This window comes from Saimiri boliviensis, chromosome 2, assembly GCF_048565385.1.
Source record: "Saimiri boliviensis isolate mSaiBol1 chromosome 2, mSaiBol1.pri, whole genome shotgun sequence".
In the NCBI taxonomy this organism is placed as follows: Eukaryota; Metazoa; Chordata; class Mammalia; order Primates; family Cebidae; genus Saimiri; species Saimiri boliviensis.
Window position 1 is genome coordinate 918,736 of NC_133450.1, and position 26,196 is coordinate 944,931.

Sequence of the window (26,196 nt, forward strand, 5' to 3'; positions counted from 1 at the left end):
ACCTGTAATTCTTCCATTTTCTTTTCCATTCAGTGTTTAAAAAATATTTATCCCTATGATACATGTAGCTTTAGCTGAAATCGACATTCCACAAGAACAAGAATCTGCTGTGTTTGGTTCACTGGGATATTCCAAGTATCTGGAATAGTGCCTGGGACCTTGCAGGCTCAGTCAGTATTTGCTGGGGGAATGAATTCATTTTAACTGCGGTATAGTACTTTATGAATGTGTCACAGTTTATTCTCCTGTTCATGAATGTTTAGGTTGTTGTACCTTTTCATTTTGTTCTAATACAGACCGTGCTACAGTGAATGTTCTTACCTGTGTCTCTTTGTGCACATATGTAAAAATTGTTTTAGGAAATACTGGGCGGTAGGGGCAGGCACCTCTTCAACTTAACAGTACATTGCTGAGTTTCTCCGCCATGTTAATAATATCAGTTTCTACTCCCACCAGCAGTGTATAAGAATCCTCATTTTGGCTGGGCGCGGTGGCTCACGCCTGTAATCCCAGCACTTTGGGAGGCTGAGGTGGGTGGATCACCTGAAATCAAGAGTTTGAGACCAACCTGGCCGACATGGTGAAACCTCATCTCTACTAAACATAAAAAATAAAAAAATTAGCTGGGTGCAGTGGCGCGTGCCTGTGGCCCCACGTACTCAGGGAGGCCGAGGCAGGAGGACTGCTTGAATCCAGGAGGCGGAGGCTGTAGTGAGCCGAGAACTGCTTGAATCCAGGAGGCGGAGGCTGTAGTGAGCCGAGATTGCACCACCAGACTCCAGTCTGGCAGCAGAGGGAGATTCCATCTCAAAAAAAAAAAAAAAAAAAAATCCCCATTTCTTCACATCCTTACCAGCATTTGTTATCATCAGATATTGTAATTTTTGCCAATCCTGTATACATGAGATTACATTTTGCTTGACTTTTGTTTTTATTAATAACACATCGTTTTTCCCAATAGAAATTCAATGTCTTCTTTCCGTCCTGGGAGGGGCCATAATGATAGTCGGAGGACTGTGTTTTATACCAATGAAGAATGGGAACTTTTAGACCCAACCCCTAAGGACCTAGAAGAGTCTGTAGTGCAGGAGGAAAAGAAGAAGCCGACCCCTGAAGGAAACAAAGGTATCAGCACGCTTCCTGTTGTCTGCAATTCTCTGTACTGCCATCTGTTCACCCGTGATATGGGAGACACTTTATTAGCAGGTGTTTTGAGAGGCACAAGGCCCAGTGGGGGCTTGCATTCTCTTTGTGAAACTTACAACACAAAGGCTTGAAAAATTATTTAATAAATGTTCTAAGAAAGAAATGACTGTCTAATCCAATGGCTCTTAAAATTTTTTGGGAGATAGAACACTTGGAAGTCATGATCCTTTTATGGAAATACTGATTTTAAAAAACTTGATAGAAATTTGAAATGTACACAAAAGAAGAGAATATAGTCTCGTGATTTCCGGTGTACTCGTTATCCAGCCTCCACAGTGTGAACTGTGGTCTGTCTGCTTCCCTCTCCATCTCTCAAGTTCCTGCTCCTCCCTGCACCCACTGTCAGCTGGATTATTTTAAATTTTAAGCATTAATCCATTGCATCTGTAAATGCTTTAGTGTGTATCTCTAAGACATAATGACTCTTTTAAAAAAATTAGAACCACAACTTATTTATTTATAGTTATAATAAATCCTCGATATTATTTAATTCCTTAGTTGTTCCCTAGTGTCTGCTTACAGTCGGTTTCCTCACGTGAGGATCCAAACAAGACCCACACGTTATATTTCATTGACGTCGTCTTAGGTCTCTTTTTTTTTTTTTTTTTGAGACGGAGTTTCGCTCTTGTTACCCAGGCTGGAGTGCAATGGCACGATCTCGGCTCACCGCAACCTCCGCCTCCTGGGTTCAGGCAGTTCTCCTGCCTCAGCCTCCTGAGTAGCTGGGATTACAGGCACGTGCCACCATGCCCAGCTAAGTTTTTTGTATTTTTAGTAGAGACGGGGTTTCACCATGTTGACCAGGATGGTCTCGATCTCGACCTCGTGATCCACCCGCCTCGGCCTCCCAAAGTGCTGGGATTACAGGCTTGAGCCACCGAGCCCGGCGTCTTAGGTCTCTTTTGGTGACTTTTTCCCCCTTCCCCCTCCCTTCCCACATTTGTTGAAGAAACCATGCTGAAGAGTCTCCCACATCTGGGTTTGCTGATTGTATTTCTGTGGGGTCATTTAACATGCTTTCCTGCATACCAGCAGTCAGAGCCGAGGCCTGCCCAGATTCAGGGTTGACTTCTGGTTGGACGGGAGTGGCGTTTTGGTGGGGAGGTGCTGTGTGCTTCTTACTGCATGGCATCCGAAGCCACATCGTATCTGGTTTCTCTCTTACCATATTAAGATTAATCAAAGCTGGGGCCGGGCGCAGTGGCTCAAGCCTGTAATCCCAGCACTTTGGGAGGCCAAGGCGGGTGGATCACGAGGTCAAGAGATCAAGACCATCCTGGTCAACATGGTGAAACCCTGTCTCTACTCAAAATACAAAACATTAGCTGGGCATGGTGGCGCGTGCCTGTAATCCCAGCTACTCGGGAGGCTGAGGCAGGAGAATTGCCTGAACCCGGGAGGCGGAGGTTGCGGTGAGCTAAGATCGCGCCATTGCACTCCAGCCTGGATAACAAGAGCGAAACTCCATCTCAAAAAAAAAAAAAAGATTGATCAAAGCTGAGGGTTGTCATTCTGATCCATTCATAACCTCCTCCATCAGCCTTTTGCCCGATGCTTTTAACCGTCATTTACGATCCTAGATTGATTGATTTATTTTTGAGATGAAGTCTTGCTCTGTCACCCAGGCTACAGTGCAGTGGTGTAGTCTCAGCTCACTGCAACTTCTGCCTCCCAGGTTCAAGTGATTCTCCTGCCTCAGCCTCCTGAGTAGCTGAGATTACAGGCACGCGGCACCATGCCCAGCTAATTTTTGTATTTTTAGGAGAGATAGGGTTTCACCATGTTGCCCAGGCTGCTCTTAAACTCTTGACTTCAGGTGATCCACCTGCCTCAGTCTCCCAAAGTACTTGGATTACAGGAATGAACCTCTGTGCCCATCCACAATCGTAGATTAATTCATTAAGAGAATATTGATGTTTTAAACATGAAATAATAAATAATTTCGAAATTCCACCTTATACCTAGTTCTAGCAAAAATGGGAAGCCTAGGATGCTTAGTATGTCTTCGTTTTCCATTAAAAGTGATCCTGCGATAGTCTTCCAAGGAAGGATCCAGTGGGGGGAATCAGGCATCTTTGGCTGAAGCATGTTGGTTACTATCTGGAATGCGATGGGGACAGAGTCATCAAATCTCCTCGGGTTCTCAAGGTGGAATGCCAGACTTTGAGGATGATTTGTGAAGATGCTTTATTTTGTTACAGTTTCCAAAAGGAAGATGTGGCTTGTATCTAAAACACAAGTTTTATTTTTGTGTAGGAGTAACTGGCTCAGGCTTCCCCTTTGATTTTGGCCGTAATCCTTACAAAGGAAAGCGCCCTCTGAAAGACATAATTGGGTCGTACAGAAATCGTCACAGCAGTGGTGATCCTTCAAGTGAAGGCACACCAGGCAGTGGCAGTGGCAGCATCAGCGTCAGGAAGCCGGCCTCCGAAATGCAACTGCAGGTCCAGAGCCAGCAGGAAGAGCTGGAACGGTTAAAGAAAGACCTATCCAGTCAGAAGGTAACTTCTTCTTCTGGCTTCTGTCTCGCCCCACATCAGCAGGCCACGGGCGGGGGGAGTGAAGCCCAATCTGTGTGTCCCTGAGTCTTTCCAGGCACAGCTTTGTTTCCCAAAAGTTGCTTTTCCCTGGAGGTCTCCTACTGCCAGGGCCGTCATCCTGGGTGCGGCTGCTGTGCGGGGTCGTCGGTTCAGAGGTGTTTATATTTGTAAGGAGTGTGAAGAGAGGAGGACTCGGGAGGTTGCTGTCTGCACCTCCGGCCAGTCCTGCCCCAAGATTGAATCTCCCTAAACACAGTTTCAGCCCAGAGTTCTTTAACCGTCATTAAGAAGACTTTCTGTATCAACAATAGTTTCCTGAGCTAATCAGCTGAAATTACACTTAACTGTTCAGCAGTTCCGTGACTCTCAGAGCACAGATTTTTTTTAATACCCATGAACATTTACTGGACACCATTGCTAACTAATTACGGTGGGCAGGTCCATTATTTCCTGTTTCCTATTACTGTTCTCTACAGACAGTCTTTATGGAGTAAATATTTTTTTCTATTTTCGAGATCCTTCAAGAGGAAATTCAGTATTGAAATGTTTCCAGTAGGGTTTCTACATTTCCTCCAATGCTGACCGTTGCTCCATGTCATGATTTCTGCGTTTCCTCCTCTCCTCGCTCTCCTCACCTTCACTCCATTCTCCTTTGGGCCCCCAGGAGCTTGTTCGGCTGCTCCAGCAGACAGTCCGGTCATCCCAGTACGACAAGTATTTCACTAGCAGCCGGCTCTGTGAGGGGGTCCCAAAGGACACGCTCGAGCTTCTGTGCCAGAAGGATGATCAGATTCTGGGCCTCACCAGCCAGCTGGAGAGGTTCAACCTGGAGAAGGAGAGCCTTCAGCAGGAAGTGAGGACGCTGAAGAGCAAAGTGGGCGAGCTCAACGAGCGGCTGGGGATGCTGATGGAGACCATCCAAGCCAAGGACGAGGTCATCATCAAGCTCAGCGAGGGCGATGGCGGTGGGCCTCCGACCACGGCCCCCGGCTCCCCTTCCACCGCGCCTGTCGGCAGGGACCAGCTGGAACTGGACAGGCTGAAAGTAAGAGCAGGGCAGCGTTTCTGGTGGTCGGCATGAGAGACCACCGATGTCACCCTAGAGGCCAGGCCTCTGTGAGCTGATTGGTGTGATGGCAGAAGAGCTGCACACTTTTTTTCCCCCACAAGTGTAATAGGACTTACGTCAAATAGTCGTTAGTTTTCTGTGGAGCTTCCTTGGAAAGGAAACCCTTGCTGCTGCTCGGAGCGGTTTCAAATCCTTCCCCTCACTTGCTTTCGGGCAACTGAGATTTTTCTTTCTGTGTATACCACCCTTAGGACTTCATTATCCTGTGTAACATATGGAGGCTGTTTCTTGCCTCTCTGTGTACATGAAAGCACACATAAACTTAATTTGTATAGCTTGCTGCAGGACCTAGTGGGTGCCTGGTTTGGGGCATTGTTCCCAACAGCTATTATAGGGTTAGCTGGGGAAGCAGACTCCAGCTTCCAAGCAGGCCTGGGAAGAGGGGGCCTCTTCAGAGTCAGTGCCCCCAACACCCAGGGTGGGAGTGTCCTGACACTTAGAATGAAGTGTCCCTCTCTGGGATAGCCCTCAAGGTGGAGGCTGTTTTCCTGAACAGAAGTGACTCCAAGTCATGGCTGGCGTGGCGACCACCTGATGCGGTAGGAGGAACACAGCACTTGGGGGAGGCGGGGGCAGCCGCCTGCATTTCTCTTCTTGCCGGTAGATGAGCCTGCTGGTCCAGCAGGGGGGCCACAGGGATCATGACATTCTTGCTGCCACCAGTTCTTGAGACTGTTGGAGAGGTTTCAGATGGACAAGTGGCCCCCAGGACATGGGGTATCAAGTATAGCCACCCCAGCAGACCCCAGACGTGTCTGTAGCTACTGGTCTCACCCAGCCCCAAGGCGTCCCTCACCTGGTCCCCTTCTTCTTGCAAATAATGTGTCTCCAAGGGTGATTGGCTCTAGATGGAGCTTGTCCTTGGAGAACAGAGGTTTGCTGCCGTCCAGGCTGTGACTGAGCATGCGCTTCATGCTTAGCAGGACCTTTCAGGCCCTGTCAGTGCATTGAGTGAGAGAGTGACGGGCGTGCTAGGGACTCGGAAGATAATTCCCAAACAGAAGTAAAAACACGAATCGTGGCAGCATGGCTGGAGTATGTACACGGTCCCCACAGTGACCGCTTCTCACTGCACATGTGAGGCCAGAGGATTTATGAATGAGAAAATCTAAAACAACAATGGAACCTCTGGTCTCGGTACTTGATGCTTACGCCTACTGTTTAAGAAAGATGGCCGGCCAAGCATGGTGGCTCACGCCTGTGTGAGCAGCACTTTGGGTGACCGAGGTGGCACATTGCTTGAACCCAGGAGTTTGAGATGAGCGTAGGCAACATGGTGAAACCTGTGTCTACAAAAAAAAAAAAAAAAAAAAAAAAAAAAAAAAAAAAAAAAAAAAAAAAAAAAGGCCGGGCACGGTGGCTCAAGCCTGTAATCCCAGCACTTTGGGAGGCCGAGGCGGGTGGATCACGAGGTCAAGAGATCAAGACCATCCTGGTCAACATGGTGAAACCCCGTCTCTACTAAAAATACAAAAATTTAGCTGGGCGTGGTGGCGCGTGCCTGTAATCCCAGCTACTCAGGAGGCTGAGGCAGGAGAATTGCCTGAACCCAGGAGGCGGAGGTTGCGGTGAGCTGAGATCGCGCCATTTTACTCCAGCCTGGGTAACAAGAGCGAAACTCTGTCTCGAAAAAAAAAAAAAAAAAAAAAAAGCCAGGCACGGTGGCCTGTACTTGCAGTCCTAGCTACTCAAGAGACTGATTGCTTGAGTCCTGGAGAGCGGTGCAAGGCTACAGTGAGTTGAGATCCTACCACTGCACTCCAGCCTGGATCACAAAGCGAGACCTCTTTGCAAGAAAAAAAAATACCCTTTTTTTGTAAAAAAAAAAAAAAAAATAAATAAGAGGTCTTGGTTAGTGTTGCCAGTAGAAGTTGGTTTTTTCTTTAATGTACACAATATTGAATATACATGACCCTAAATATACAGCCATCAATAATACACATTTTATGATTACTTAATGAGAGCAGAAATTTTTATTTTCATGTATTTATTTATTTGAGACAGGGACTTGCTCTGTTGCCCAGGCTGGAATGCAGTGGTTCAGTCTCAGCCCTCTGCAGCCTTCACCTCCCCCTGCTCAAGAAATCCTTTAGCCTCAGCCTCCTGAGTTGCTGGGACTAGAGGCTCTCATTACCATACCTGGCTAATTTTTGTATTTTTAGTAGAGACAGAGTTTTGCTGTGTTGCCCAGACTGGTCTTGAACTCCTGAGCTCAAGTGATCTGCCTGCCTTGGTTTCAGAACGCTGAGATTACAGACTTGAGTCCTCCCGCCCAGCCGACAGCTGAAGTTTTTATTTTGCAAGTGTGTCCATTTCTGTAGTGTGTAGAACAAAACTATAGCGGTCGGTTTCAGGGCATGTGTGGCACTTGGCAGTGGGGGAGGCGTGTGGAGCAGGTTTTCCCGGGGAGTGAGCCGGGGTGTGTGTGGAGTGTGCCTGCTGGCTGTTGAGACTGTGCAGCTAACCGAGCTGATCAGGATACAGTCAGAATAGGAGGCCCGACGCCAATCAGAACAGGACATTCCCTCTTCTCCTCTTTTCTTTTGCAGCATAATGGGTGGAGTGGTTTTTTTTTTTTTTTTGAGACGGAGTTTCGCTCTTGTTACCCAGGCTGGAGTGCAATGGCGCGATCTCGGCTCACCGCAACCTCCGCCTCCTGGGTTCAGGCAATTCTCCTGCCTCAGCCTCCTGAGTAGCTGGGATCACAGGCACGCGCCACCATGCCCAGCTAATTTTTTGTATTTTTAGTAGAGACGGGGTTTCACCATGTTGACCAGGATGGTCTCGATCTCTTGACCTCGTGATCCACCCGCCTCGGCCTCCCAAAGTGCTGGGATTACAGGCTTGAGCCACCGCGCCCGGCCCTTGGGTGGAGTGGTTTTGAATCTGCGTGGAGTTTTCTTTCTCCAACATTCCCCAATTTAACAAGTTTAACAGTTTTTTTTTTTTTTTTTTTTTTTTTTTAAACAACTTCACAAGCCTGTGGCTCCAAGACGTCACGACTTTGAGGTTAAGTGGCGACAGCTGATGAAGCCGCTGAGGCCGCAGCAGAGCCGTGGTTGGGTGGATTCCAGGGAGATGGTTGAGGCCGGCCTGGGCCCGTGGCCTCACGCTTTCTGACGCTGCCGTGCTCTTGGCAGGGCTGAGGGTCCTTCTGCGCTGCAGAAGGTGTTCACGCCTCATGCAGGGCTCCTCCGCAGTGGCGCTGGGAGAACTGGAGAGGCCCCAGGGAGAACGAGAGCGCACTTTGACAGAAGCGTGTTCTCTCACAGCCCTCTCCAGCTCTAGACAGGATGCGGATGAAGAAGAAATATCGATTCGTTCTTCTGATTCCAAATTCAAAATGTCTACCTAGAAAAAATATATATATATTTAAGGTATATTTATTTAAAGCATATTTTTGTGTATTTTTAATTTTAAAGATAGGTTTTGTTATTTTAAAGATACCTGTTTTGTTATTGCTGTTCTTGACCAGTTTTCATGCTTTATTTTCAGTGGGTGTGGCCTGTAAAGATTTCTGCCGTTGGGATTTGCTAACTTTTTTTGGTGTGGTCTAGTGCATGGTTACTTGTTGTTCCTGTAGTATTCTGAGGCAGGAATAAACGTTGCTCCCAGGATTTTGCCGCCCTAGTGATTTAAGTCATTATTTTTCCACGTGTCCTTCCAGTCCTTTTCTGTGTTCCCGTAATTCTTTCATTGTTGAAGTCGCTGGACTTCCGTCTTGTTCCGTTCAGCGTTATGGCCCCAGCACTTCCATGCTGCCGTCATTAGCGATTTCGGGGTTGTCTGTCCTTCGTGATAGCACAGAGAAGGTGTTACCTCCATCCTTGTCTTTCTTCCTGCGTTTGCTGTTCCATGAACGCCTCCATGCCCGCACTTCGTCAGCCCATCTATTCAGCCAGCCAGCGGTGCACCCGGCCTTTTACTCTGCAGGGGTACACAGGCATTGCCGTCCTGGGCCCTGCCATTTGATTTAGAGGCACAGACAGAAAAGCAGAATGACAGCTGGAGCACGCACCGGGGCGGAAGGGTGGGGTGACGCACTGCGTTGAGCATGGCCTCTGGAGCCAGCCCTGGTTGGATTCAAACCCAGATCGCCACGTAGCACCTCTGACTTGGGCAGGCGACTTCATGTCTCTGCCTCAGTGTGTGTATCTGTGGAGCAGTGCTTATTTTCCTCATAGGTATCGTAAGGGCTACAGGCGGTAATCCACATAGCGCCCTCCCTCACACAGTGTCTGGCTCCTCCTAGGGTCTCCACTGTTGGGTGGTGTTATTGCTGTGGTCGTCATCATCATTCTAGAGAAAGTGTCCATAATAGAAATAATCAGGACCGACTGAGACCGTGACACAAATTTTAAGTTAAAGACAGACGTGGCAGCTGATGTGACTTGCTTCCATGGCCCACTTTGTGTCACTCAGTCTCTGTCCGTCACTGTTGAGTGTTTTCTTCAGTTGCCCTCCAGCTCACCTTCCTTTGGCTGCCCTGCCTTTGAGTAATGTGTTTGCTTAATGTTTCCAAATATGAGACCTTTGGCCAGGTGCAGTAGCTCACACCTGTAGTCCCAGTGCTTTGGGAGGCCGAGGCAAGAGGATCACTTAAGGCCAAGAGTTTGAGACCAGCGTGGCCAAGATAGTGAGTCCCCATGTCTACAGAAAAAATTAGCTGAGTGCGGTGGCCATGCCTGTGGTCCTAGCTACTCAGGAGGCTGAGGTGGGAGGATCACTTATGCCCAGGAGTTCAAGGCTGCAGTGAGCTATGACCGTGCTACCGCGCTCTAGCCTGGGCAACAGACAGAGTCTCTGTCTCTTCCTCTGTCTCTCTTTTTCTCTCGATACAAAGTCTCACTGTGTCACCAAGGTTGGAGTGCAGTGGCATGATCTTGGCTCACTGCAGCCTCTGCCTCCTTGGTTCAAGTGATTCTCATGCCTCAGGAAGGGTAGCTGGGACTACAGGCGTGCACTACAATGCCTGGCTAATGTTTTGTATTTGTAGTAGAGATGGGGTTTCACCATGTTAGCCAGGCCGGCCTCACACTCCTGTCCTCAAGTAATCCTCCTGCATTGGCCTCCTAAAGTGCTGTTATTACAGGCATGAGTCACCATGCCCCGCCAACCTTGTTTCTTAAAAAAAAAAAAAAAAAAGGAAGTCCAACATTCATTTCAAGTACTTGTCATTATGTGGTCTTGCTGAGGCTGAGTATGATGCCTGTCAACATTTTTTTTTTTTTTTTTTGAGATGGAGTTTCGCTCTTGTTACCCAGGCTGGAGTGCAATGGCGCCATCTCGGCTCACCGCAACCTCCGCCTCCTGGGTTCAGGCAATTCTCCTGCCTCAGCCTCCTGAGGAGCTGGGATTACAGGCACGTGCCACCACGCCCAGCTGATTTTTTGTATTTTTAGTAGAGACGGGGTTTCACCATGTTGACCAGGATGGTCTCGATCTCTCGACCTCGTGATCCACCCGCCTCGGCCTCCCAAAGTGCTGGGATTACAGGCGTGAGCCACTGCGCCCGGCCCCGCTTGTCAATATTCTAATGGGAGTCAGGGACCTGAGACCATGGAGCCAAGAGCCCACTGGCCTGGCTCTCAGAAGTCTGATTTGCAGCCTAGACAGTAATTGGGCAGCCTTCTATGGCTCAGTTCTTCACCTCAAAAATAAAGATGGTGAGAATGGCTGCCTAAGAGTTGTGAGTTTTAAACAAGATTAGGAATCCCACATGCCTAGCACAGGGCACCTGTAAGCCATCACAGGTGCTCCGTAAATATTAGTGATTAAAGGGACTATTGAATTATTTTCAGTTCTGCGTTTTATGGGGGAACAGTGTAATCCTGTGGTAGTTTCTGGTTTGGCCATGGGGAATCTCTGTAGCTGCGTCTCTGGGGAGTGGCAGCCGTCTCCTGCCTGCGGCCTCACAGGAGTCTGTCTTGACTACTCTGGCCTGCCCTTCGAGCTGTCGCCAACATAATTTCTTCTAGGATTGGGAGATCAGGAACCTCACATACCAGCCTGTCACATTTTAAAAGAAAAATAGAAGCAGGGAGGGGAAAGGGGGCGCATTTATAAAAGACCGAATTTGTAAAGAACATTTGGAAGTCACTGCCTCAGAGGTGATTCTGATTAGTATCCTTAGCAGCTTCTTCAGTTCGTTGTTGTTACTATCAGGAGAGTCAGAGGAAGTTTCTGGAGCTTTAGTTTCAGTGTGTTACGTGAAAATGCCTCGCCCCCTCGCTGCTGTGCTTTCTCTTGCTGTTGGCTCCTTTGAGTTTCTTGCTTGTAGTTTCAAGGCCTGAAGCCAGCGTGACATCTGCCCGGGCCCGACCTGCTCGGGGACTCGGGACGCGGCAGAACACCTCACCGGCTCGTTCTGTGCTTTTAGAGACTGAAGGCGAATAGGCAGAGGTAACAAGTGGCCAGTTTAGGGGAGGCTGCATCGTGTCCATTGTACTTTTCGTTCAACTTTTCTGTAAGTTTGTAATTTTTCACTGTCGAAGAACATTTGTTCTCTTATGCGCCTAACCCATTGGAGGTCGTAGGATTTGTTGTTAAGAGTGATTTTTAGTTAAACACTTTTGTATATGTGTATAGCCTTTTTTTTTTTTAACATAAAATCGGTGTGATGATTATAACCTACAGAAATATGTTCAGTTTCTCAACTTTAAAAAAATGTAAGGTATTGCTTTTATTTTTACCACCTTAATGAATTGGAATATGGATATTTTCTCTATCTCCATTGCAGCAACCATGCCTGCCGGCCTTCTGCTGCCAAAAAGATGAATCAGAAAGTGCCTGTTAACAACTTCTAGCTCTTTAGAACTTACTTTGACTTAGCAGGGCTCTTTGACTGGTGAGGCAGCAAGATGCTGACTACATAGGGTAATTAATTGGTCAATATTCAACCGATGTGAATTCAGGGATTTTTTTTTTCCTAACAGGATAATCTACAAGGGTACAAAACCCAAAACAAATTTCTAAATAAGGAGATTTTGGAACTCTCAGCTCTACGAAGAAACGCAGAAAGGAGAGAGAGAGATCTCATGGCGAAGGTGGGTCAGGATAGATGGATTCTGTTACCTGGTGGGAGGTGAGGTAAGGAAACCATTAAAAATAAGCATGCGCCGGGCGCGGTGGCTCAAGCCTGTAATCCCAGCACTTTGGGAGGCCGAGGCGGGTGGATCACGAGGTCGAGAGATCGAGACCATCCTGGTCAACATGGTGAAACCCCGTCTCTACTAAAAAGTGCAAAAAATTAGCTGGGCATGGTGGCACGTGCCTGTAATCCCAGCTACTCAGGAGGCTGAGGCAGGAGAATTGCCTGAGCCCAGGAGGCGGAGGTTGCGGTGAGCCGAGATCGCGCCATTGCACTCCAGCCTGGGTAACAAGGGCGAAACTCCGTCTCAAAAAAAAAAAAAAAAAATAAGCATGCTTTTCAAACCGGTTCAAATCTCAGGCTCAGAGAGATGTGGTTGCTGATACCAAAATATATTTGAAATATATACAATACATAGAGATATGTAGTCTCATTTTATCTCTGATGAAGACAAAGATAAATGCCCTGAGATGTGGCTTTTTGACATAAACTGGGTAAGTAGGAATGAGAATCTACAGAAAATGTGTTCAGTTTCTCTAGTTAATAAAAAGAACATAAGATATTGCTTTCTTTGTACCTTTGTTCATAAGCATTTTTAATGGATTTTGAAGAAAACAAGGTATGTATTTATAAGGTCCCCTAAATTAAGGTAATTTGGGTTTTGATTTATGCTGTTCAGTTTTGTATTTATGGAGATGGTGAGGTTAGTACCTCCTCTGTGAACCCAATAGGCTTGGTGTGAAAGTCAGGTATGATTATGGCTGGAAAGGGCTTTGCACAAAGTGTAATGGGATCATGAACATTTCAGCTGTAATCAAGTGACACTTGTCAACAGCTGTTATATACCTGACACACTTTTTTGAACAGAGCTTGAAGCATCTTCCCAGACCTTATTCCCGCATGTTTTCCAGGGTATATTTGATTTGTCTGATAAGGTGGCAGGTGGGAGCTAGTCCTGGATCACAGAGTCCTAAGAAAGAATGGGTATGGCATGGAGTGGCCACTCACGGGCCATGTGCCAAATGGCACTGAGCTGGACCTCAGTAATCGGCATGTAGCCTGTAGCCTGGTTTCTGCTGCTCTCTCCACCTCTGTCCAGAGGTGATGCGTTTGTTGGCATCCTGAGGTCTGATGACCAGCACCCCTTCCACAAGGAAGAGAGGCACCCACTGCAGGCCACTTTAAACATGACAGGTGGTCTGTGATATAAATTCATGTATTGTCTTTGATACAGTCTGTCTCTGGCTCACTTCCTAATAGTTTTAGGTTTGTCGTTGAGTGGCTGAGTGCCTAAAGATTGCTCTTCCTGTTTCCCTGTCTTGATTGAGATAACCACCACGTTCTCTGCAGTATTCTAGCCTGGAAGCCAAACTCTGCCAGATAGAAAGTAAATACCTGATACTGCTCCAAGAAATGAAGACACCAGTGTGCTCAGAAGACCAGGGGCCCACCCGGGAGGTCATAGCCCAGTTGCTGGAGGACGCTCTGCAGGTTGAGAGCCAAGAACAGCCAGAGCAAGCATTTGTTAAACCTCATCCTGTCAGGTAAAGGTGCTAGTGACTGTTGGGGATAGTGCGTCCCGTTTCTGAAGTCCCTTTCTCACAGAGAGCTGTGCACAACTCTGTGTCTCATTTGGTGCCCACGACAGATGCTGTCAGGTCAGCAGAACAGGCAATGTCTTCATTCTCCCATAGAAATCAAGTCATAGAGCTGGGACCCACCACAGGTCTTCTGATGCAAGACCTGTTTCTCATGTAAGTGAGAGAACCTTCCTTCCGATCCTTCCTTCCTCCAGAAGGAGCCAGTCTCCAGGGAATACGAACCTTTTCCTAAAACAGGCGTCCCCAAACTACGGCCCACGGGCCGCATGTGGCTCCCTGAGGCCATTTATCTGCCCCCCCCGCCGCACTTCAGGAAGGGGCACCTCTTTCACTGGTGGTCAGTGAGAGGAGCACAGTATGTGGAGGCCCTCCAACGGTCTGAGGGACAGTGAACTGGCCCCCTGTGTAAAAAGTTTGGGGTCGCCTGTCCTAAAACATAGCCCTACCCACAGGTGGTTGAAAACAGAGGGGGCCCCTAAATGAAGGACTGAGCTTAGACACATGCACACACACACACACAGACACACACACATGCACGCACACACAGACGCACACACATGCACGCACACACGTGCACACACATGCACACACACACAGGCACTCACGGCATATATTTTTGGGGAAAGCGCTGAATCTGGAAGCCCACGATAGATTTTGGATCAAGAACCATCTCATAACCTGTTTTCTAAAAAGCGAGACTCATGAAATTGTTGAACCAGGAGAAATCTGCAGATGCCCAGGGTTTAGTCTTCTCTTGGTTCCGCTCCTCAGGACCAGCCCTATGTCCAGGCCTTGCTTACTGGGTCTCTTTGCTTGTCCTGCCCCACCCTGCAGGCCAGGTAAAGCCCTGCTTCAGTGTGACATGACCTTTCCCTTCTCTGAGCCGGCCTGCATTGTTTGGGCTTACTCAGATGGCAGTTAGAAATAGGCTCAGCAAGTGCCCGACTCCATCGTTTCTGAACTCTGTTATGGAGGTCTGCCATGTGCCAGGAACTGTGCCAAGTGTTTTATGTGTAGGGTTGTACTTAATACTCAGTGAGGTGGGTGCTTTTATGCTCACTTTGCAAGTGAGGAAGCTGGGTTTGGAGGTGATAGAACTTGCCCGGAGTCACTCAGCCTGTGAGTGGCGAGGACAGGCCCTCAGCCTGGATAGTTGGGTTCCCAGGTGCAGGAGTGCCACCTGCATGCTGGGCGTTGGGCTTTGCTCAGCGTGGTGGCTGTTAACCTCTGTGAACGTTGGAGCACTTCGGAAGGTGTTGCGTGGTATTCTCATGTAAAAGCGTTCTGTGCTCTTACTATTTATGTCGTATGTTCAGATTTTATGTATAAGTAGAATAACCATGTATATTGGTTTATTTTCAACTTTTTCCTATGGAAAATTTAAAACATACAAAGAAGTAGAGAGAATCATGTAACATCCCCCTGTGTGCAACTAACTTGAGCAATTATTAATGTTTTGCCAATATTGTTTTATCTTACCTCCTGACTGTCCACAGTTTTTTTTTTCTGGAATATTTTAAAGCAAATGTCAGATGTCACATCATTCTACCTGTAATCACTTCAGTGTGTATTCCTGACTGATGATACCTTTTTACATACCAATCCCAGATACGTATCATTTGGAAACTTAACTTCCTTCAACATGATTTTCTGAAATGATCCATGTTGATACAAGTTACCCCTGAGCTATCTTTTTTAAGAGATGGGGTCTCACTCTGTTGCCCTGGCTGGCCTCAAACTCCTGGCTCAAGCACTTCTCTTTCATCAGCCTCCCAAGTAGCCGGGCCTACAGATGCGCGCGACCAAGGACACTTACCTGTTTCGTAGAACATGATTGTGTGAATCTGCTGCAGGGTCTTCATTCTTTCCCCTCAGGGAGGACCGTTAGGGCCCTTCCATTTTTCCCTTTGACAGTGGTGCAAGGACCAGTCATGGCCCCTTGTGCCCACATGAGAGAGTTTCTCTAGGGAGCAGGCTAGAAGTGCAATTCCTGGCATATAGAAAATACATACCTTTATCTCTGCTAGATCTGAGTTCCAAAGTACTTAAGTAAGTTGACGCTCAGCAGCAGTGCGTGAAAGGCCTTTGTCATTTTCTTTCAATGGTAGCACAAATTATCATTAACATAGTGGCTTAAAACAGCACAAATTTATCGCCTCATAGTTCTGTAGGTCTGTAGCCCAACCTGGGTCTCATTGGATTAAAATAAAGGTTTAATTAGGGGCTGCTTTTCTTTCCGGAGGTTCTGGAACAGTTAATTTCCTTGTTCATTTCAGCTGTTGGCAGGATATAGTTTCTTGCAGTTGGTCATGGGACTCGGCCCCTGTTTCCTTGCTGGCTGTCAGATGTGGGTGGCGGCTTCTAGAGCCCCCCGCATTCTCTGGCCTGTGGCCCCTTTTCCCATCCTCAGGGGCAGTAGATCAGGTCCAGCCCATCTCTCCTGCCTGAGGTTTCTGACTGATTCTTCATATTCAGGCCCACCAGATATCCCAGATAATCTTCGTGTTTTAAATTCTGTAGTCTTAACTGCATTAACATTCCATTAATAACATTCCTATTGCCATGTAACGTAACAGAGTCATAGGTTCCAGGACCTGGGACGTGAACATCTTTATCCCTAATAGCTTATAAATACATTCTTCCTTGTTTTTTTTTTTTTAACCTTTTGAAATGATATTTTAAAGCATAAAGTTACACATATGAAGCATATATATGATAAAGAAACATACACACACATTAATGTAGCCAGATTTATCAATCTTGTTTTTGTGCTGTTGACTGTATTTTCTTCCATGCTTTTCATATTTTCAGTTTTAAACTGAAATATGAAAATAGTAACAGGAAGAGATCTAATTTAATTTTTCGTTATAGATAGCCAGTCGTCCTAGCTTTATATACTGAGAAGTCGATTATTTCCTCACTGCTCTGAAATGCTTTCTCATAGTGCAGTGTATCACGTGTGCGTGGATTGGTTTCTAGGCTATTTCTGTCGCATTGGTCTTTGTTGCTAAACCTTTGTCATTTTAATTTTTCCTTTTGTGTTTACCAACAGTGAATATGATATTTATGGGTTCAGGACTGTACCTGAGGATGATGAGGAAGAGAAGCTGGTCGCCAGGGTCCGTGCGTTGGACCTGAAGACTCTGTACCTGACAGAAAACCAGGAAGTCTCCACCGGGGTCAAGTGGGAAAACTATTTTGCGAGTACAGTGAACAGGGAGATGATGTGCTCTCCAGAACTGAAGAACCTGATCCGCGCGGGCATTCCCCACGAGCACCGCTCCAAGGTGTGGAAGTGGTGTGTGGACCGCCACACCAGGAAGTTCAGGGACAACACCGGGCCTGGCCACTTCCAGACCTTGCTGCAGAAGGCGCTGGAGAAGCAGAACCCGGCCTCCAAGCAGATTGAGCTGGATTTGCTGCGAACTCTGCCCAACAACAAACATTACTCCTGCCCCACCTCGGAGGGCATACAGAAGTTACGCAACGTCCTCCTCGCCTTCTCCTGGCGGAATCCAGATATCGGGTACTGCCAAGGCCTTAACAGGTGGGTGTGTGGTGTAAAGTGTTCCCGTTTGCCATCAGGCAGCTTGTAGGCACCAGTGCCGCCTGGCAGCTCTATCCTTTCCTGGTTGGCCAAGAAAACGCAATCGTTGCAGCAAGTCAGTTTTCACGACACAATACCCCACTTCTAGAAGAACTGAGAGAAACTTGCTTTCAGAAAGTATGAACACAGAGTTAAACTCATTTGAAACTACTAGGAGTCTCATATTTTGTTTGCTCTCATCACACTCGGGTTTTGATCAGAAGTTTGATTTTCCTAGTTTAACTACACGGAGTGGAAATTAGTGGTCACCCCTGGTTTATGCAGTCTACAGGATCTTTTTGTGAAGCAAGAAGTCGCCCCAAACAGTTATTCAGCCAATTGAAACTTAGCCCTCGGTGGACTTAAACTTGTTTCCTTTTAAACTAGAATCTTTAATCTTGCATACTTCCCTACTTTCATAGGCAGAGGATGCTGAAAGGCCTCTCACATTTTCTTGGTGATCCAGGCTCATCCTCCTGAGCTGTGCAGGGATGGGATGAGGCCTCGGGAGGACTCAGGTCTGCTCCCCATGAAGCTCTTCCTGTCACTGGACTTGGCTCTGACCACTTCTTACCGGGCTGGCTCACTTTCTGCTTCCTGCTGTCCTTGCAGTTGGCCATGTATATTTCTCTCTGAGTAATAGTAGGTAACTAAGCTTGTTAGAAATATGGATAAAGGTTGAGTTTGGTGGCTCACACCTGTAACCTCAGCACTTTGAGAGGCCAAGGTGGGGGAATCACTTGAGTTCAGGAGTTTGAAACCAACCCGGGCAACATAGTGAAACCCCGTCTCTATAAAAAAATACAAAAAATTGGCTGGGTATAGTGGTCATGCCTGTGATCCCAACACTTTGGGAGGCCGAGGCAGGTGGATCATGAGGTCAGGAGTTCAAGACCAGCCTGGCCAACATGGTGAGACCCCTGTCTCTACTAAAAATACAAAAATTGGCCAGATGTGGTGGCACATGCCTGTAATCCCAGTTATTCGGGAGCTGAGGTGGGAGAATCACTTGAACCTGGCGGGCAGATGTTGCAGTGAGCCAAGATCGCAGCCACTGCTCTTCAGCCTGAATGACAGAGTGAGACTTTGTCTCAAAAAAAAACAAAAACAAAAAATTAGCTGGATGTGGTGGCATGCGCCTCTAATCCCAGCTATTTGGGAGGCAGAGGTGGGAGGATCGCTTGAGCCCAGGAGATGAGGCAGCAGTGAGCCGTGGTCACACCACTACACTCCAGCCTGGGCAACAGTGAGAATCTGTCTCAAAAAAAAAAAAGATACGGATAAAGTAAGAATGAAAAAGCTCTGCATGTGTATCGTAGGACTTCTGTACGCCGTGCATGAGGTGGCGTTCTCGGTGCTGGCGTTTGTCCTGGCTGCCCACAGGCCTTTTTGCTCCTGCACCATGCCAGGCATTGACCTCCATTTCTATTTGTGTCTGAAATGGAGTATTACAGGAAGAAAGGGTTTAAGCTGGAATGTTACTTGGTTAAGACCTGAAACCAAACGGGTTCCAGGAAGTCATCGTCTCGGTGGTGGTGAGGATAGGGCAGCCTCTCTGAGCCCTCAGAAAGGGAGAGGGACTATCGCTGCTCCTAGACAGTCTCCATTTTAAAAAGCCTGCCTGGTAAAGCAGTTTCGTTTTGCTTAAATGCACCATTCACGTTGTATACTCAGTCTGAGAATTCCTGGAAGCTGGAAACCCCTGAAACTAAGTGTCCTGGTGAGGACCTGAGCGTGCCCGTTTGGGGCACGGTAATGCCCATTTATCTGGCATTGTCATGGAATCCATTTTTTCATACATAAATGACACTTCCAGGTAATTGAAACTTTCTCTCTACAATTCCACCCCGTCGCCATTAAAACCTCTGAATTGTGACCATTTTGTAACCATTTTATGGGACTTCCTCTTCAAAATAATTTGTATGTGTGTCCACGCCTTCTGAGCACCCAGAACTTTAGCAGGACAGCTGCAGCCTTGTCTAGATAACTGTGATCTGGGCCTGTCATCTGGAGTATTGGTGATTTCAGTGATGTCCTCAAAGGCTCTGCTCCTTCTGGCACCGTCGAGTGCTGTGGGTTTGGTGTCTGTGCCTTTGTGTGCTGTTTTCCTCTCGTCTGTCTCTGCCGGTGGTCACCTTTCTCCTTTGCATCCCATCTCTGCCTACTTGAGACATCCCCTTCCCACCTATCCAGGACTTATTTACTCATTTTCCATTTAATTTGAGATGACTTCATTATAGGATTTTTTTTTTTTTTTGAGATGGAGTCTTGCTCTGTCGCCCAGGCTGGAGTGGAGTGCAGTGGCGCGATCTCAGCTCACTACAACCTCCGCCTCCCAGGTTCAAGCGATTCTCCTGCCTCAGCCTCCCGAGTAGCTGGGATTACAGGCACATGCCACCATGCCAGCTAATTTTTATATTTTTAGTAGAGACAGGGTTTCACCATGTTGGCCAGGCTGGTCTTGAGTTCCTGACCTAGGTGATCTGCCTGCCTTGGCCTCCCAAAGTGCTGAGATTACAGACATGAACCACCACGCCTGGCCCATTATAGTTTTATCTAAGGAAAAACATTGTGAGAAATGGCTTCAAGGGTTTTCCCATGAGTGTTGCTCATAAGCTTCATGTCATGGGCAGAGGTTTGGGGTTTCAGCTGAGAAGAGGGAGGCCCGTCTCTCACGTCTTCCTTTCCATGCTGCTGCTCCAGATGCCCACCTGGAGGCATACCAGGGCTACTGATGGGTACCCTCTTGATGAGAGACAGCATGTAAATAGCTGACCCCAGTTTCTGTTACAAACAACATAGCAACTGAGTTCTTCTCAAACGATGAACTCAGTCAGCTGCACTTGCAAAATCTTAAAATGAAAAGTTTTGTTTAAAATGAGGGTGGTTGATCATTAGGAAGCAATTTCATCTTTGAACAAAAAGCAAGTGAAAGTCGGGGAAGGTAGCTTTGCTTCTCAAATTTTAGGAAATACCTTATTTGCAAAGGAACACTTACTCTTTTTTCTTCCTTTTTTTTTTTTTTTTTTTTTTTTTTTCCTAATGAGGCAGGGCCTTGTTCTGTCGCCCAGGCTGGAGTGCAGTGGTGTGATCATCCCTCACTGTGGCCTCCGCCTCCTGGGCTCAAGCGATCCTCCTGCCTCAGCCTCCTGGGTAGCTGGGACTACCAGGTGTGCTTCACCGCCCCTGGCTGATTTTTGGTCTTCGTTTTTTAGAAATGGGGTCTTGCTATGTTGCCCAGACTGCTCTTGAACTCCTGGCCTCAAGTGGTCTTCCTGCCTTGGCCTCCCAGAGTGCTGGGATAGCAGGCATGAGCCATTGATCCAGGCCCTCTTATTCTTTATTGTTGGCTGTGAGAGAGGAAGTGGCCTAGCGCAGACGGGGTGTGTGCAGACTGTGGCAGCAGCCGTCCGTGCCCGGGCGCTCATCTTGTCCTCGCTTTGCTCGTAGGTTGGTGGCGGTGGCCCTCCTGTACCTGGAACAAGAAGACGCCTTCTGGTGTCTCGTTACCATAGTGGAAGTTTTCATGCCTCGAGACTATTACACAAAGACTCTTTTAGGATCACAGGTAAGTTTCGAAAATTCTGTGCCTCAGTCGCCAGTTTCAGAATTGCAGCTGAAATGTGACCTGAATTAAACCTGTGGTTGGGGTGCGGTGGGGGGGCCTTGTGTTCGTGACTTCAGAGACTGATGCCTGAAGATGGCAGGCATGTCTCAGACCGGCCCCAGTCGGGGCCTGCTGTTTGTGACGGAGGCCAGGTTGGGCTCCTTCTGCCCCCTGGGAACCAGCAGAGAGACAGACCCGTCGTGCAGGCCGAACGCTGTGCTCACCGCGCCGCGCGCTCTTCCCCAGACGCAGGCTCACCGGCAGGCTGAGTCAATCCAGGCGTGGTTGGGGGGCGGGTGTGTTAGCGCAGGCTCTCAAGAAGCAGATGCTGGGGTGCGATGAGTCAAACCAGAGACTTCTACGGGGAACCGCTGTGGAGGACAAGGGACAGAGAGGCTCCAGCCCCAGGAAGGGAGAAGGATGGGGAAGAGAGTCCCAGACCCCGTGCGGTGGCCACTGAGCAGTCCTGAGGAAGTCTGGGCGGGGCCAGTGGGGTCCCATCAAACCAAGGATGGTGGCCAGGCACCCGCCTCCAAAGACGGGCTGCGTTCGTGCGGCCACCGCACCCATGCGCTGCAGCTGGGGGCCGACGCGGTGATGCACCAGATGGGCAGCGGCAGGGCTCGCGGTCACCTCCCACGGGGCATCTGAGTGGCGCACTTCATGCCGTCCACACCTGGAGTCTGATGCCAGGGCCTAGGGCAGGGCGCCATGGGCTGGGAGAGCCCAGTGTTTCTGTCTTTGCTTGAGACGGTCCTGACCCTGGACCGGACCCTTGGCCCTTTGTGTCTTCCCTGGGCTGAGCTGGGGCTGCTGCCGGCACTGGCTTCCCCATAGGCTGGCCCTTGGCATGTGGCACCTCAGGCACCTTCTGTCTTAACCACGGCTGTGCCCGCATGTGCCCGCTCCATCGCATGTCTCTTCTCCAGGTCTGTGCCCCCCCCGGCCTGCCTGCCCACAGTCTCTCCTTGCCCTTCCCCTGCACCTCCTGGTGTTTCGAGGCCTGGCCCTGCAGGCCAGTAGGAGGTGCTGGGCGGAGACTGGAGGTGGCCGAAGGGGCTGAAGGGGTTTCCCTCCGCGTTGCAGGCACTGCCTCTGAAGGTGGCTTTGTCTCCTCTGTGCCCAGCTCCTGTCCGTGCGTCCTGCGTGCCAGCAGCTGACCCCACCTGCTCCCTTCATCTCTCCCGCCACGGTGGCTTTCTGCCCTTGCTGAACTCTGAGCTGCCTCCCTGTCAGCTGTTTGGCTTCTCAGCTTTTCTGCCACTGGTGTGACCAGCCCCTGGATGGCATTCCCTCAGCGACACCCATTTAGAGGGACCCTGAGCGGGTGTCCTTTGCGGGGAAGGTGGTCATTATCGCCTCTGCTGTGCTGCTCCCCTCTCCGGCTCCCCAGGCTGGGGACTCAAGCTGTCCTGGACTCCTGCCTCCCTCTCCTGTATCCCTGTCACCACCATTTCTAGTGCTGCCACCTGCCCCAGGGCAGACCTGCTGCTGGTCCCGCTGCTCCAGCACAGGCCTCCGGGACAGCGGCCACCGGACCGGATCATCCTGTGTGCCTGCGTGTCCTCCGGCGAGTCAGTGGTACCTGAGGGCCACCTCCCTGTCTTCCTGTTAGTATTCCCGGCACCCCACACAGTGAATGTCTGAACTTACATGAGCTACTCTGTGATCAGGGAAAGGGAACTGGCATCTACTGAGCCCTGGCCCGGTGCCAGCAGCTGTACCCTGCACAGAGCCCTGCATGTCTGCACGGAGCCCCGCGTGCCTGCTCGGAGCCCTGCACGGTGGAGCCGTCAGTGTCCCCACTTGACTTGGGAGAAAACTGGGAGTTGGAGACATTAATAAGCAACTTGCCTGAGGTGCCACCGCTGATGGGCCGAGCTGGGCTTGGAACTCAGGCCGCCATAGCTCTGGGCCTGAGCCCGCCCCTCCCTGCCCGCTGCCTCCTAGAACGTCACAGGAGGGTGGCTGAGTTGGAACTCTGGCCTTCCCGGAGAGTGGCTTTTGCCACAGCTGCCCTCTTCAGGTCCCTGCCCCCGTTTCACAGATATCAGTGGATCCCAGGGGAAGCTCGTTTGGTCTCCCTATGATCACTTCATCCGCTAATTACCCCAGAAATGTATCGTTTGGTTGCGTTGGTGTGTAGGAAATGAACAGCAACAGGAAGAGGCGGCAGTCAGTCAGGTGGGATTAGAGGGTCAATAAAGAAAGTTCTGTGAATTCATGGGCACTTGAAAGCTAATTGCTTTCAGAGATTCAAATATAAAATATCAAGTGACTCAGTGTTTCAGAATAAGAAAAATGAAGCATTGATCTTTCTTAATTCCACTGAGGTGTGGTCAAGCACATCCGTCAGGAAATTGGGCGGAGGGTCACAGCCCCGGCCCTACCTCCTGTGAGCTGTGTCGCTTGCTCACATCATTTAACATCTCTGTGCCTTAGTCTCCCGTATGTAAGATGAGAGTAATGTTCCCCTGACGTAGCTTATTTGAGGTTGAATTCAGATGATGCATTAAAAAAGTTTAATGCTCAGAACATGGTAAAAACTCAGCAAAAGTCGGTAATACGGTTATAGGGGAAGACCTATTTTAAATGTCTGGATTTATTAAAATTTGCATCACTTTGTCATATAAACATAAATGTGAATTCTAAGGAGGCTTTTCCCCACTGACTGTACAAGTAATAGATGCTCACTAAAGGAAGTCAGGCAATGTAGAAAGATGTTAAGAAGAAAATGAAAGGCCGGGCGCGGGGGCTCATGCCTGTAATCCAAGCACTTTGGAGGCCAAGGCGGGCGGGCGGATCACCTGAGGTCGGGAGTTCAAGACCAGCCTGACCAACATGGTGAAACCCCGTCTTTATAAAAAAAAAAAGAAGAAAATGAAAATGACCTCTTATCCTACCAGCTAGAGAACCATGGTTAGCATTTTGATCTATTTCCTTTTGCTCTTCTCCCCCTGGTTCATATAGGCATCCAAACTGAGAGCACGGCGTATCCTGACTGGTTCACGTTATAGCATGAGCATTTTCCCATGTCGTTTTATACTTTGTAGGCCACCATCCTACTTGGTGGCCTAATATTCCATCAGGTGGTGCTAGAATGTGTTTAATCACCCTCCCGTTTATCAGTGGCCATTGCGTAAGGCTGCTGGTAAAATGCGGGTAGCTTCGTGTGTGCCGTCAGCCCCCAGCACTGGGCTTTGCCAGTCACTGTCAAACTGCCTCCTGCCAGAGCCAAGTGCCCGAGCCCCGTGCGCACTGTTCCTGCAGTCTGCACGCTTGTCAGCTTTTCCGTTCGTGCCAGCCTTTGAGTGCATGTTCTGTGCCAGGACCTTACTAGGCGCTAAGGACACAGAGATAAATGACACAGTTATTCCATGTCCTCCAGAGCTCAGTGGGGGAGGGAGCTTGAACAGAGGCCAGAGCGTTCCCTGGCAGCCGGGTCCACACCAGCCCTCCACCAAGCACCCGGGCAGCCTCAAGAGTGAGACAGAGTCTGCCACCTAGTTGGGAGAAGAGATGTGTACCAGGATCTTCTCCCACGTCAGGGCCAGCTGACCGCCCCTCCCTCTTGGGCGTCTTCCGCGGGATCCTCCAGGCGGAACGAATCACGTCGTGATCAGCTGCTCTTACAGTGAGCGCTCCGTCTCCCCGGCCACTTTACAGCTCCGTAAAGGCAGCTCCTGGCCGGGCATGATGTATGGGAAGATACGTGCAGTCGACCCTTGAACAACACGGGTTTAAACTGCATGCGTCTACTTACATGTGGATTTTTTCAACCACACACAGATTGAAAATACAGTATTCACAGGACGCGTGAAACCCTCTTATGCGGAGGGCCAGGATGTCAACGGCAGGACCTGAGTGTGCTGTGTGCTGCAGGGGGTGGTCTGGGAACTGATCCCCACATGCAGCAAGGGACAACTGTAGCTGTTTCTCACACTGTGGATAGAGAAATTGGCTTACGAGGTTGGGACTAGGGTTTTTTTCCCCCCATCACATCCAGTTGATTAGAATTAAAAGCATCAAAGCGTAATCTACTGTGTGAGGTCAAGTACTGTTTTGTGAAACATTGGTTTCTGTTTTACACGTGTGCACGCTGGTTCGTGTGGACTGGGTGATGGTTGAAGACGAATGTTTTTATGTGAGTCACAGACAAAGGCTGGGAAAGCCCCTGGCTGGCAGGATGGTGTGTTGACCCCTCGGTGTGGCACAGGGCCTCTGCGGCCCGCTTCCGCCAGGCTGTGCCGCCTCACCTCCCAGCCCCCTTGCCTGGAAGCCTGAGCTCTGGCTGCAGGAGCGGTTTCTCCTCGGGGCTTGGCCGGGACCTGTCCGTGGCTCCACAGAGCTGTATGAACACGTCGTGACCCAGGCCTGGCCGTGGTTGGGATGGCCCATGCGTCCGGCTTTCCCCTCTTGTCTTTTAACTCTTTGAGGTCAGGGTTGAACCTCGGTCAGCGCTCTGCCCAGCACAGGCCCCGTGCGTGATGGAGCAGCAGTAACCAGGTATTGCTCATCTGTCATGCGATGGGTAAAGAAAGGTTAGTAACTGTTTCCAGATGAAGCACAGAGCCGTTTAGTGCATAATATGCTAAAAGCCACCCAGCTAGTAAGTGGTAGAGCCGAGATTCAGACGCAGGTCCATGTGACTCTAGAGTCCTCACCCTCCCACTGCGCGTGCAGCCCAGCAAATGCTTGTTGAATGGACGTGGTGATGCTGCTTCCTTTGGCTGAAGCCTCCCATCTGCCTGGGATTCCACTTTGTGGCCCTTCGTGTCAGCGTCTCCTGTACCTACATGAGGACTGGCAAGGCTGACTGTCCCACCTGCTCCTTGCAGTGACCTATTTCCCAGGCGTTTTGAGCACAGGAGTTGGCTCCGGGTTCCAGACGCCCCACTCCCATTCCCCGTGGAGAGCGTGCTGTTGAGCAGACACTCAGTGTGTCTGTGCAGTGCCCTAGGTCAGCGCTGCCGGAACGCAGGCGTCCGGCTCTGCGATGGGCCCGGAGCACGTTTGGAACAGCTGTGCCGCTGTCACGTGGGCTGCACCTCCAGGCCGTCCGGCTGTGCATCTGCTCACCGGCTTGCCCGGTGTCCTGGCAGGCCCCACACGCTTCTGCCCTTTGTTCCCTCTCCAGGTGGACCAGCGGGTGTTCAGAGACCTCATGAGTGAGAAGCTGCCTCGGTTGCATGCCCACTTTGAACAGTACAAAGTTGACTACACCCTCATCACTTTCAACTGGTTTCTGGTGGTGTTTGTGGATAGCGTCGTTAGTGACATCCTCTTTAAAATATGGGACTCTTTCCTTTATGAGGGACCAAAGGTGAGTTCATTTAGCTCAGCTATTTTTAGATACACACGCTTGACAACTGTTGGCAGCATTGGTGGCGGTAGAGTGGCGGGCTCACCTCGTGAGGGATACCACAGTGCCCAGGGG

The 26,196-nt window shown here is 49.3% G+C and overlaps 1 protein-coding gene across 3 annotated transcripts in view; it reads left to right on the forward strand.

The window, feature by feature from the left end:
• The window catches only part of TBC1D2B (TBC1 domain family member 2B), a 79,819-nt gene that overhangs the window by 46,488 nt on the left and 7,135 nt on the right, over positions 1-26,196 (forward strand). For all 3 annotated transcript variants that reach the window (XM_074392594.1, XM_039469260.2, XM_074392593.1), the window contains exons 4-11: positions 962-1,125; positions 3,463-3,707; positions 4,411-4,791; positions 11,811-11,921; positions 13,316-13,509; positions 16,619-17,113; positions 20,603-20,720; positions 25,897-26,082. In XM_074392594.1, the coding sequence (XP_074248695.1) occupies positions 962-1,125; positions 3,463-3,707; positions 4,411-4,791; positions 11,811-11,921; positions 13,316-13,509; positions 16,619-17,113; positions 20,603-20,720; positions 25,897-26,082 (1,894 nt within the window). The remainder of the gene's footprint in view (positions 1-961; positions 1,126-3,462; positions 3,708-4,410; positions 4,792-11,810; positions 11,922-13,315; positions 13,510-16,618; positions 17,114-20,602; positions 20,721-25,896; positions 26,083-26,196) is intronic.